Below are 12,827 nucleotides of genomic sequence, written 5' to 3' on the forward strand. Positions count from 1 at the left end.
TCAGCGGGGCTTGGTGAGCAGGATCTCCAGCCAGCAGGGGCAGGCGGTGATGAACTGGCGGGAGTAGCAGGGGCCCCAGCCCTTGGCGAAGCTGATGCGGATGCTGTTGGGGTCGCAGGGCCCATCGCCCGGCCTCCGCCAGCCGGCCTGGCCACCCGCGCGCTTGTAGTCAAACACCTGCAGAGAATAGCCGGGCAGCACCTTGTGCACGGGCGGGCCGCGGGCGCCGGGGGGCCCCAGCGTGGCGGAGCTGACGAAGATGGGGTGCTCACTGCGGTTGTAGGCCCACACCCCGTCCCATTCCCGGCTCAGCAGCAGCCCGCGGCCGATCTTGCTCCGGGCCCGGCGCACGGCCGCACTGCGCCTCTCGGCCTGCAGCTGGCCCAGGGAGAAGCCGCTCCCCTGCGGCAGCTCGCAGAAGATGTTGACGGAGGTCTCGTGCACGGCGTAGAGACGGCCCACCCGCGTCCGGTGCTCCCAATAGGCCAGCTTGCACCAGCAGCCGTCCCTGGTGGTGCTCCTCTCCAGGCCGGAGTCTGCAGGAGTGAGAAGGGACCTCTGAGCCCATGCACAGAGCAGCCCCCGCATCCCCCCATTGAGCTCCCAGAGAATGAACAGACCACCCAGGGACCCTCCCCAGCGCTGGGACGCAGCCCGTCTGGGGGGGGTGCGGGGATCGGTTATACAGAGACCCCTCGCCCGGCGCTGAGATGCAGCTGCCTCTGGGGTGGGATGCAGGGGGTGTTTATACAGGGACCCCTCCCCCCGTGCTGGCTGTGGGGGGCACACGTGAGGGCTAGTTATACAGAGACCCCTCGCCTGGGTGGGTGAGCTGCAGGGCTCTGGATACAGCCACATAGAACCAGTTTTGGTCGTCTCTTTCAAGCGGCAGGGGGCTGGGGGCAGGCCGGCCTGAAGGCCCCAGACTGAAATGCGGCCCGGCCAGCGGTGTGGGCGGGTGGGGAACAGGCCCTGGGCTCTGCAAGGGGCAGTTTCAGGCCCCATCTCTGCTGATGAAGAGGAGCTGCCTCGCTCTGTGTCTCAGTGTGGCTGGCGGGGTGACTCCTGCGTGGGGGCTCAGCCCCGCCACACTGGCCCTCCTGGGGTTCTGGCTGCCCGACCCCGCTGGCCCCGAGCAGAAGGACACGACCCCCCCAATGCCCCACGCTCGGCCCCCCTGGGCTGGAGCAGGGCATCCAACGCCACCGTGGAGCCAGACAATCACGGGGGGCATGAGTCACGGGGGGGGGGGGGTGCTGTGATCCGGCACGTAGGCCGGGGACGACCCCAGCCACCGTCCCAGGGGACCGCCCGCCGTGGCACGGCAAGGGGGGGGCGGGCCCGGCAGCAGGCGCCGGTCCCAAGGCCCTTGAGCTGAGGGAGGGAAGGCGGAGCCCGGGGAAGGAGCCGGTGGCCGGCAGCCAGGCCGGAGCGCGGCTTGTGCGTCAAGGCACATTGTGAGTGTCCCTGTGGGCAGCACTTCCTGCGGCGGGGAACGCGGACGGGCCAAAAATAACAGGCGCAGCCGGGGCTGGGGGACGGGACGGAGCCACCCCCGCAGACAGGAACCCCCCGGCCCTGGCTGCTCTGAGCAGCTTTTCCTCCCGGACTCGGTGGGGGGGCCTGACTCAGGGGTGGGGGGCTGGTTATCACCCCCAACCCCCTCCCCTGAAGCCCCAGGGGAAATGGGGGGCAGCAGCAAGGTCAGATCTGCTCTGGGGCTCTCGGGGGGGCGGTGGCTGGGCCAGACCTCACCTGCCCTTCCCACCCCCCAACTCCTTCTGACCTACCGAAGTAGCCCCTGACCTACTGTGAGGGGCTGAGCTGGCAGGGGAGGGACCAGGCTGCCCCAGGGGCCCCATGTCGGCAGCTCTCCAGGCTCTGAGGGCCAGGATGGCTCAGTGGGTGCTCCGCGCCCCCGACTCACAGTGGGGATGGGGGGTTTACCTGACCCACACCCAGTGCTGCTGGCTCCTGAGTGGTGGGCTTCTCCATGGCTCCACCATAGGGCCCTTCCTCTCCAGTGGGGCCCCCAAAACCTCACGCGGGAGGAAGGTGGCGGCAGGATCCCCCTGATACCCAAGGCTGCAGCCTGGCAGTGCTGGTCCCCACACAGCCCAGGGCTGGTCATCCGGAGCCCCCTGAAGCTCCCTGCCTGGGCCTGGGGGTCACATCCCCTGGGTGCCCCCCAGTCCCTCTGGGCACCCCTTGCCCCCCGGTCCTCACTGTACCTCGCCAGTCTCCGTGGGCATTGCAGCCAGACTCCGGGTGGCTGGAGTTGGGGCGCTCCGACACCTCTGTCCATGGGCAGCTGAAGGGGTAGATTTTGGAGTAAGGAGGTGGCGGTGTCTCTGAAAGGGAACCAGACAAGAGCGGAAACCAGTGAGCAGCTGCCTCTGGGGCAGCCCCCTCCCCATCCCACTCCGATGCCAGCTCTCCCCTTCCAGCCCAATGCAGCCCCAAAACTAGCAGGGCAAGGGGGACCAAGTTCTGGAGATAGACAGATAGACAGACAGAGGGGGTGTCTGGGTGTGATGAAGTGGGTCTGTTCTTAATGTTTCCTCTGAATACTGTAGGGGTGCCTCAGTTTCCCCTATGCATTTCTTAAGTCTCTAGGGGGTGGGATAAGGGGGTGTAATTGTTGCAGAGCAAAGGGCCAGGGTACATAAATGGCCGACACTCTGTCTCCCGGCAGCTGATGTCCTGGGCCCTTCCCCCCTGCAAGGTGAGAGCTAAAGGGTTGGAGAACAAAGGAATCGGGTGACCTCCTGGCCTGGGAAAGGGACAAAGCCCAGAGGAGGAGGGGCTGGAGGGAGTTTCAGTTGGGGGCTGGCTGGGACATGGAGTGAAGGGCAGACGTGGTTGTCTGGCTCACTGCCCCCCAAAATGGACCCAGCTGAGGGGTCCTGTTCTCTGCACCTGCAAACTCTGTGTTAGATCATGTTCCTGTCGTCTAATAAACCTTCTGTGTTACTGGCTGGCTGAGAGTCCCGTCGGACTGTGGAGTTGGGCGGCAGGACCCTCTGGCTTCCCCAGGACCCCGCCTGGGCGGACTCGCTGAGGGGCAGAGGATGCTGAATGCTCCAAGGTCAGACCCAGGAAGGTGGAAGCCGTGTGAGCTGTGTGTCCTGGGGGACAGTCTGCTCACAGAAAGGAGACTTCCCCAGAGTCCTGCCTGGCTTCATAGGGAGCAGTTCCAGAGCATCACCCGCCTGGGGACTCCGTGACACTGGGGATAGATAGATAGATGGGGGTGTATGGGGATAGATAGATAGACAGACAGAGGGGGTGTCTGGGGATAGGTAGATAGATAGAGGGGGGTGTTGGGGTAGGTAGATAGACAGACAGAGGAGGTGTACAAGGATAGACAGACAGAGGAGGTGTATGAGGACAGACAGGCAGAGGGGGTGTCTGGGGATAAATAGATAGACAGACAGACGGAGGAGGTGTATGAGGACAGACAGAGGGTGTGTATGAGGACAGGCAGGCAGACAGACGGAGGAGGTGTATGAGGACAGGCAGACAGACAGAGGAGGTTTATGAGGATAGACAGACAGACAGATGGAGGAGGAGTATGAGGACAGGCAGACAGACAGACAGAGGGGGTGTCTGGAGACAGACAGACAGACAGAGGGGGTGTCTGGGGACAGACAGACAGACGGAGGAGGTGTATGAGGACAGACAGAGGAGGTGTATGAGGACAGGCAGACAGACAGACAGAGGAGGTTTATGAGGACAGGCAGACAGACAGACAGACAGAGGGGGTGTCTGGGGACAGACAGACAGATGGAGGAGGAGTATGAGGACAGACAGACAGAGGAGGTTTATGAGGACAGACAGACAGACGGAGGAGGTGTATGAGGACAGGCAGACAGACAGAGGAGGTTTCTGAGGACAGGCAGACAGACAGACAGACAGAGGGGGTGTCTGGGGACAGATTCGGCAATCGGGTGGTGTGGGGGGGCCAGCCACCCTTCCCATGCTGACCCCCCAGCTCCGAGCGGCGCTGCTTGGCCGGGGGGCCGGGGGGCCGAGGGGGGGGGCTGTGCCGTGTGTGGCCCCCGCCCGGCGCCCCGCCCCACTCACCGGGCCTGGCGAGCCGGCTGAGGTGGTGGGGGTTGCAGCAGAGCGTGGCCCCCTCGCCGCAGCCCCCGAAGCTCTGGCAGCCGCTCAGGCTCTTGAGCTCGTGGGGGTGCCGGAGGTCGGGCCAGCGGTAGAGCCGGCAGAGCAGCACCTGAGGGGGTAGGGCCTGCTTGGTGCCACGCAGCTCCGCCCGGGCCACCCAGACGCAGCCCGACTGCCCGGCTCCCCGGCTCTCCACCGCCTGCACCAGCAGCTCCAGCTCCTCGTCCTTCAGCTTCTTGAAGAGGGCGTGCGCGGCGGGCTTGAGGGCGCCGGGGCCATCCTCGGCGCCGGGGGCCGCACAGCGGTGCCTCCAGAGCCGCCGCACCAGGCCGGCCCGCCGCGAGCGGAACATGGGGCGCGGGCCCCACCTGCGGGGGAGAGAGGGGTCACGGGCCGCTCCAGAGATCCCCACGGCCCTGCCCGTCCAGGCCCGGGGCACCCAGCCGCGCCGGGGGTAAGCAGGTGCTGCCCTGCAACTCCCCCCCTCCCGCCCCCGGCATCAGGCGTAGCAGGGATCCCGCCGGACACCGGGGTCCCTTATTGCGGCTGGGCCCCAGCCCGGGGACGACACCAGGCCGGGCTGGCTGGGGCTGCGCTGAGCCGGTCTCCCCAGGCCAGCTGGGCTGGGGGTCTGAATCCAAACCCCCGGGGCCGGAGGGAGGGGCAGGGTCTGTGCTGGGAGCTGGGCAGCGGCCGGCGGCTCTGAAAGCCGGGCAGGGATTCTCCACCTCTGGCAGCCGCTGCCGGGGCAGGCGTGAAACCCCCGAGGACGCGGCGGGGCGCCCCTCGCCCCTCAGCGGCACCCACCGGGCAGCCACGTCCCCGGGACCCTGGCAGTCAAACCGAGAATTCGATGGAGAGGCCGGTGTTCGCTCCTGACACACTCACTGCCACTCATCTGCTGCTCACTGTCACACACACGGTCCCACACACTCACTGACACCTGCACAAACACACAATGCAGCACACGCCCACGCTGCCGCTCACGGACCCACACCCTGACTCCTGTGCAGACACACTGCACAACACATACACACACCCACACCCACGCCGCCACTCACTGACACACTCACTGACACACACACTCACGGACCCACACCCTGACTCCTGTGCAGACACACTGCACACACACACACACACAGAGTCACACCCACGCCGCCGCTCACTGACACACTCACTGACACACACACTCACGGACCCACACCCTGACTCCTGTGCGGACACACTGCACAACACACACACACACAGTCACACCCACGCCGCCGCTCACTGACACACTCCCGGACACACACCCTGACTCCTGTGCAGACACACTGCGCAGCACACACACACACACACAGAGTCACACCCACGCCGCCACTCACTGACACACTCACGGACACACACACTCACGGACCCACACCCTGACTCCTGTGCAGACACACTGCACACACACACACACACAGAGTCACACCCACGCCGCCGCTCACTGACACACTCACTGACACACACACTCACGGACCCACACCCTGACTCCTGTGCGGACACACTGCACAACACACACACACACAGTCACACCCACGCCGCCGCTCACTGACACACTCCCGGACACACACCCTGACTCCTGTGCAGACACACTGCGCAGCACACACACACACACACAGAGTCACACCCACGCCGCCACTCACTGACACACTCACGGACACACACACTCACGGACCCACACCCTGACTCCTGTGCAGACACACTGCACAACACACACACACACACCCCCACACCGCCGCTCACTGACACACTCACGGACCCACACCCTGACTCCTGTGCGGACACACTGCGCAGCACACACACAGAGTCACACCCACGCTGCCGGTCACTGACACACACACTGACACACTCACTGACACCTGTGCAGACACACTGCGCAGCACACACACACACACACACAGTCACACCCACGCTGCCGGTCACTGACACACACACTGACACACTCACTGACACCTGTGCGGACACACTGCGCAGCACACACACACACACACAGTCACACCCACGCTGCCGGTCACTGACACACTCACTGACACACTCACTGACACCTGTGCGGACACACTGCGCAGCACACACACACAGTCACACCCACGCCGCCGCTCACTGACACACACACTCACAGACACACACACACACACAGAGTCACACACTTGCTGCACAGGTCAATGCAGCGGCTCCCTTAGGCCGTGCCGAGTGTTGCTGGCCAGCTCCAAAGCCAGGTAGCCCCCCCGTCTAGTGACTGGTGCACCCCCAGGGACGGGCCAGCCCCCCGGTGTGACGGCCCCCCCCAGCCAGCTCACCCCGCCCCTGACGGGACACGTCCCGCGCTGGCAGCGCCTCCACGCTGCGTCCGCACTCGGGCTGCGCCGGGGTCTCTGGGGTGCGTAGCTCGGCCCTGCGAGCGTGCAAGGGTGAGGGGCAGAGCGCCCCGGCTGGGACTGGGGCCTGGTCCCCGTGCTGACCCCCCAGGGAGAGAGCGAACCCCCCCCTGCCCACAGAACACCCCCCCCCAGGGCTGCCAGGCAGGGTCACGCAGGTACCCGCCCACCAGCCCCCAGACCTGCCCCCCTTCCCCACATACCTCCTGGCTCCCCGGGGGGGGGGTCTGATGGACCCAGCCTGTGATGAGCAGCATTTATGGCCACGGTGGGGGGGAAGGGGCGGGGAAGGGGGGGAGGAGAGAAAAGGAGCCAGAGACGGGGCAGGGAGGAGGGACAAGGGCCTAGGCTCGGCTGCCTCCCACCCAGAACCCCGAGAGACACAGCCACTCGCACGCACACATTACACACACACACACACACACACGTCCTGCCTGACACACGTAGTGCCCGGCACACACACACACACACACACATCCTGACACACGTCCTGCCTGACACACGTAGTGCCCGGCACACACACACACACACACACACACACGTCCTGCCTGACACACGTAGTGCCCGGCACTCACACACACACACACGTCCTGCCTGACACACGTAGTGCCCGGCACACACACACACACACACACACACACGTCCTGCCTGACACACGTAGTGTCCAACACATACACACACACACATCCTGACACACGTCCTGCCTGACACACGTCCTGCCTGACACACGTAGTGCCCGGCACACACACACACCCCTTCTGCCTGACACACGTCGTGCCTGGCACACACGCACACACACACACAGAGACACACACACATCCTGCCTGACACACGTAGTGCCCAACACACACACACATGTCCTGACACATGTAGTGCCCGGCACACACGCACACACACCCCTTCTGCCTGACACACGTAGTGCCTGGCACACACACACACGTCCTGACACACGTAGTGCCTGGCACGCACACACACACGTCCTGACACACGTAGTGCCTAACACACACACACACACACCCCTTCTGCCTGACACACGTAGTGCCTGGCACACACACACATGTCCTGACACACGTAGTGCCTAACACACACGCACACACCCCCCTTCTGCCTGACACACATAGTGCCTGGCACACACACACACGTCCTGACACACGTAGTGCCTAACACACACACACACACCCCCCTTCTGCCTGACACACGTAGTGCCTGGCACACACACACATGTCCTGACACACGTAGTGCCTGGCACACACACAACATCCTGCCTGACACACGTAGTGCCTGGCACGCACACATATCCTGACACACGTAGTGCCTGGCACACACACACACTACATCCTGCCTGACACACGTAGTGCCTGGCACGCACACATATCCTGACACACGTACCGTGCCTGGCACACACACAAGCATGCCCTGACACACATACTACCTGGCACACAGATGCGTCCTGACACAAGTGGCACCCGGCACACAAACATGCATCCTGACACATATGCCGTCTGGGGCCTGACGCACGTACCGCCTTGCACATGACACACACATGCCCTGACACATGTATCACCTGGCACACACATGTTCTGACACACATGGCACCTGGTGCGCACACACACACACACACACACACACCCCAACACATGTACTGCCTAGCACATACACGTGCCCTGACATACGTGAACATGCCGTTGCACACAGCACATGCTCAAACACGCATGCAACCCCTGTGCCATGCACGCGGTCACATTGACACACACGCAGAGCACATGCTCACAAACACGCGTGCACACAGTGACACGCACACGCCAGGTGCCAGGCAAGGCCACAGCCCCCCGTTGGCAGAGCGGGGGTGGCTCACTCACGGTGGGGCAGCCGGGGGGCGCGGTGCCTGGTGCTCAGTGGTGGGGCCCTGCTCTCCGGGCGGCTGGGACACTTCTGCCTGGCGCACTCTGCGGCCAGGGCTTTTTCCTGCCGGCGGCTCCCCTCCCACGGCCCTCCCAGCTGGGGGAATTAATTGATTCGAGGCTGCTCAGACTTCTTGGCTGGGCTGCAGGGAGGGAAGCTGAGCTCAGTGAAAACAGTGCAACAGGGAACCCCAGGCTGGGGGCGGGCTGAGGGGGGCAGAGCCCTGGGCAGAGCCCTGGGCAGGGGGGAGTGTGGAGTGAGGGGAAGCCCAGGGGGGCAGAGTCCTGGGCTGGGGGGTGTGGGCTGCCCCCAGAGACAGCCAGACGGATGGCAGCAAAGTGCAGCAAGGGGCCGGGAGCTGGGCAGATGCCAGGACCCTCACCACGACCTGGGCAGCATGTGGACAGGCGCCAGCTCACCCCAGGGCTCCCGTTCACACAGAGACCCCCATCTTGGGTTATATTCACGGCGTTAATGGCAAGAGGGGCCAGCAAGATGGGGGGGTCACACTCCAATGGGGGTCACATGCTGCCTTGGGGTTGGGTTGCCCCTCGAGCCGGAGTCTGCCCTGCCCAGTGGGGGAGGCTCTGTGTTGTGGGGCAGGCAGACTCTGCAGTGCTGGTGGGGGCTCTGTGGAGCACGGCGGGGCTCTGAAGCGTGGGGCCATCTTGGTGTCTTTTCTGGGTTGGCCGGTTTTGCTGTCACACCCCTTCCAGTTCTGGTTCTTGGATCCCTCATGGTTGGGGGGAACGGGGCCCTGGCAGAGCACTGGGGTGAGACGGGCTCCAGGCCTCCAACCCCACCCCGTCTGGGCACCCTGGGCAGTCACACCAATGCACCGAGGCTACTGGCCTGAGAAGCCAGCCCCATGCCCGTCGGCCCGCTCTGCCAGCCCCACTGTTACCCCCACCCCGCCTCCGCCAGCCCCACGCCCGTCAGCCCGCTCTGCCAGCCCCACTGCCAGCCCCACGCCCGTCGGCCCGCTCTGCCAGCCCCACTGCTACCCCCACCCCGCCTCCGCCAGCCCCACGCCCGTCGACCCACTCTGCCAGCCCCCCTGCTACCCCCACCCCGCCTCTGCCAGCCCCACGACCGTCGGCCCGCTCTGCCAGCCCCCCTGCTACCTCCACCCCGCCTCCGCCAGCCCCACGCCCGTCGGCCCGCTCTGCCAGCCCCCCTGCTACCCCCACCCCGCCTCCGCCAGCCCCACGCCCGTCGTCCCGCTCTGCCAGCCCCCCTGCTACCCCATCCCGCCTCCGCCAGCTCCCCTGCTATCCCCACCCCGCCTCCGCCAGCCCCACGCATATCGGCCCGCTCTGCCAGCCCCCCTGCTACCCCCACCCCGCCTCCGCCAGCTCCCCTGCTACCCCCACCCCGCCTCCGCCAGCCCCACGCCCATCGGCCCGCTCTGCCAGGCCCCCTCTCACCCCCACCCCGCCTCCGCCAGCCCCATGCCCGTCGGCCCGCTCTGCCAGCCCCCCTGCCACCCCCACCCCGCCGCCGCCAGCCCCATGCCCGTCGGCCTGCTCTGCCAGCCCCACTGCCACCCCCAGCCCGCCTCCGCCAGCCCCATGCCCGTCGACCTGCTCTGCCAGCCCCCACACTGCTATCCCCCCAGCTGGCCCCCTCTCTGCTCCCCCCTACCTAGCCAGCCCCCGCCCCACCAGCCCTGCACCCAGGGCCCTGACTGAGAAGACCCTGAGTTCGGCTGGCTCAGGCTGTGGGGAGGGGGCTCCCCGAGGCTGGAGCTGGGGGGTTGTCCCTTTAAGAGGGTGGGAGCAGATTCCATGGAAAGGCGGTTAATGTAAACGGGCCCTTATCCCACTCTCAGCCGGGCTTCCTGCTCCCAACTTCCCACTGAGATAAGGCCGCTGTCCTGGCGCCAGCCACTCAGCTCTGCTCCGGGCCCAGGCCCCGCGGAGCCTCCACACAGTGGGTCCCTGCCGGGGCCGGGACAGCGCCAGGGGGCAGCCCTTCTCCCGGGCGGGCAGCATGGCGCAGCGAGGGGCTCTGGGGACACACATGCCCCACCCCCAGCCTTCCCTCTGGGCTCCCCCAGTCGCCTGCACGGCCATGCCCAGGCTGGCAGGGGGAGGCCATGGCTGGGATGCCCTGGGCCAGGGAGGTCCTGCAGGGCCTGGGGTACGCCAAGCTGCCGGTCAGCGGCCGGTCGGTCTGTGACCTTTGCTGGAGCTCCAGCCAGTCTGGCCCGCTGGGTGCATTCCCGCCTCTGCAGCTTCCCCCTGGCTCTGGGGGGCAGGAGACAGGAAACGGCCTGGAGTGGAGACAGGCCGAGAAAGCAACTCTCTAAACAAGGAACTGAGTCACAGCCAGATAAACGGAGGGGAGGGGAGGGCTGGTAGCAGGGGCTAGTGGTGAGAGCAGGGGGGCTGGGAGCCAGGACTCCTGGCACCCTGAGACAAAGGTGGTACAGCACAGCGGTGCCTGATCCCTCCCAGGGGAACCCTGTGCTGTGGGAGGCAGTGGTGGGCTCCGATGCCTCTCATGCCATTGTGCTCAGCTGTGGTGCCCTGGCCTGGCACAAGAACCCCGGCATCCTGGCTGCAGATCATCTGCTCCCAGGGACCCTTGCACCAGAGCTGGGCTCCTTCGGCACCTCCTGCCCAAACCACTAGGCAGCGCTGCCTGGTGCTTAGCCCCAGGGGCCTATTCCCTGCCCAGCGCCGGGGCTCCATGGCTGAGGGGGGACAGACGCTCCCGCTGGGGGTTGAGCCAGATCCTGGCCCAGGGCATTTGGCCCCCCGTGAGCTGTGCAGAGTCCCCCGTCCCAGGGCACAGCCCCATGGGGCCATTCCTTGTCTCCTTGCACATGCCAGCTTCACTTTGAGCAGCATCCCAGTGTGCTGGGCAAGGGACCCCTGCCCGCCCAAGTGGGGGCTGGCTGGGGGAGGGGGCTGGGCCCATGCTGATAATGTCCCAAGCACAGGAAGGAAAAGTTGGATAAACAGCAGGAGCTTTGCAGGAAACTCGGCCCAGAGACTTGGCTGCCGTGGGCCCTGCCCCCCGCCCCACACAGCCCCGACCAGCTCCCAGGCCTGGCCGGGGTAGATGTTTGGAAGGTTCATTGGGCCTGGCGTCAGGGCAGCTGAAGCAGTCGGATGGAGCACTCGGGGAAGTCATGCATTGCCCAGGTTTATTGGGAAGCGCTGAGCAGGGGGCCAGGCACCCACTGTTGAGTCCCCTTCCCGTCCTGTCAGGGCTGGAGAGCCGGGATTCCAGCTAGAGGAGAGAAAACACAGCCAGTAGCCGCGGCTCGGACGCAGCCTGGAGCCCACAGATGTGGGGGGAAGGAGCTGCCCGTCCCCCGCAGGTGTGACAGCACCTCCCACTGCCCTGGAGACCCTGCTGAGCAGAGGGTGCCAGGCTGGGGAGCCAGGCTGGGGCACGCTGGCATTTGGGAAGGACGGAAGGTGTCCTTGGAGCCCCACTCTGATGGCTCTGAACTGCGTGGCTCTGGGGTGGCCATGCCAGCCCGACCCATTCACCTGTTGGCTGTTGCTAGCCGCAGACAGGGGCACTGGGGGAGCCACTTGTGGATTTGCCTGTTGGGGGTAGACACACCCCGCTGGATCTGGGTCCCTGGGAAGGGGCTCGGATCCCGGCCCCACTCTCTGACCAGCGCTGGGCTGGCTAGGCAGGAGGCAGTGTCAAGGCTGGGGGACCTTCGTACCCACCTTCTACAGGCTCAGGGCGTCCCAAAGCGTCCCTCTGGTGGGAGCTCTGTCGGCTCCAGGCCCCCCAGCAGCATGGGGTCAGGCGACCACAGAGTGCAGCCAGTGGGTCTAGCCCTGTGGAGGGGCGGGGGGGCTGGGAAGAAACGCACACGGCAGCACGGCACACGAGGGGGCGGGGGGCTAGTCCAGCAGTTCCTTGATGCACCAGCAGCATAGCAGGACGTAGGCGCACTCCCGCAGGACGTCCAGCAGCCAGTAGCTGAGATTCAGCCCCACGGGGCCCTTGGGGACGGGCCCTGGCCGTACCATGCCTTGAATCGCCCGTCGCAGGGGGTAAGGGGCCAGCTGCGCCAGGGGGTAGCGGGCCAGGGACCGGGGCTGCCAGGCCAAGCGTCTGCCCAGGAGATGCATCGTGCGGGGATGAGCTGCCTCTGGGCCCTGCCGCGGGCAGGGGAGAGCCGCGTGACCCAGCCCAGCCCCTTGTGCAAAGGCTGGAAGCTGCTGGATTCTTTGCAGCTGAAAGGGCTGCATGAATACGGCCCCGGGCAAGGTGGGGGAGGGGCTGCTGCCTGCGCCAGGCCTGGGCTCGCTCCCACCCCCAGGGGGCCTGGCCTCCAACCGGACTGAACCTGATGGAAAAGGGGGGCAGCCTCCCTAGGAGACATCCCCTTGGACAGGGCATGGGGCCCCAGCCCCTGGTGCCCAG

At 65.8% G+C, this 12,827-nt stretch overlaps 1 protein-coding gene across 1 annotated transcript; it reads right to left on the minus strand.

Annotated features, from left to right (window-relative positions):
• LOC144279755 (mothers against decapentaplegic homolog 6-like) lies at positions 1-6,781 on the minus strand. The gene is made up of 4 exons (XM_077841384.1): positions 6,735-6,781; positions 4,087-4,499; positions 2,232-2,351; positions 1-536 (listed from the first exon to the last, which is right to left on the minus strand). Exons 1-4 carry the CDS (start codon positions 6,779-6,781, stop codon positions 1-3), a joined length of 1,116 nt encoding a protein of 371 aa, XP_077697510.1.
• Positions 6,782-12,827: the final 6,046 nt, after the last annotated feature.

Source organism: Eretmochelys imbricata, chromosome 24 (genome assembly GCF_965152235.1).
Source record: "Eretmochelys imbricata isolate rEreImb1 chromosome 24, rEreImb1.hap1, whole genome shotgun sequence".
Taxonomy (NCBI): Eukaryota; Metazoa; Chordata; order Testudines; family Cheloniidae; genus Eretmochelys; species Eretmochelys imbricata.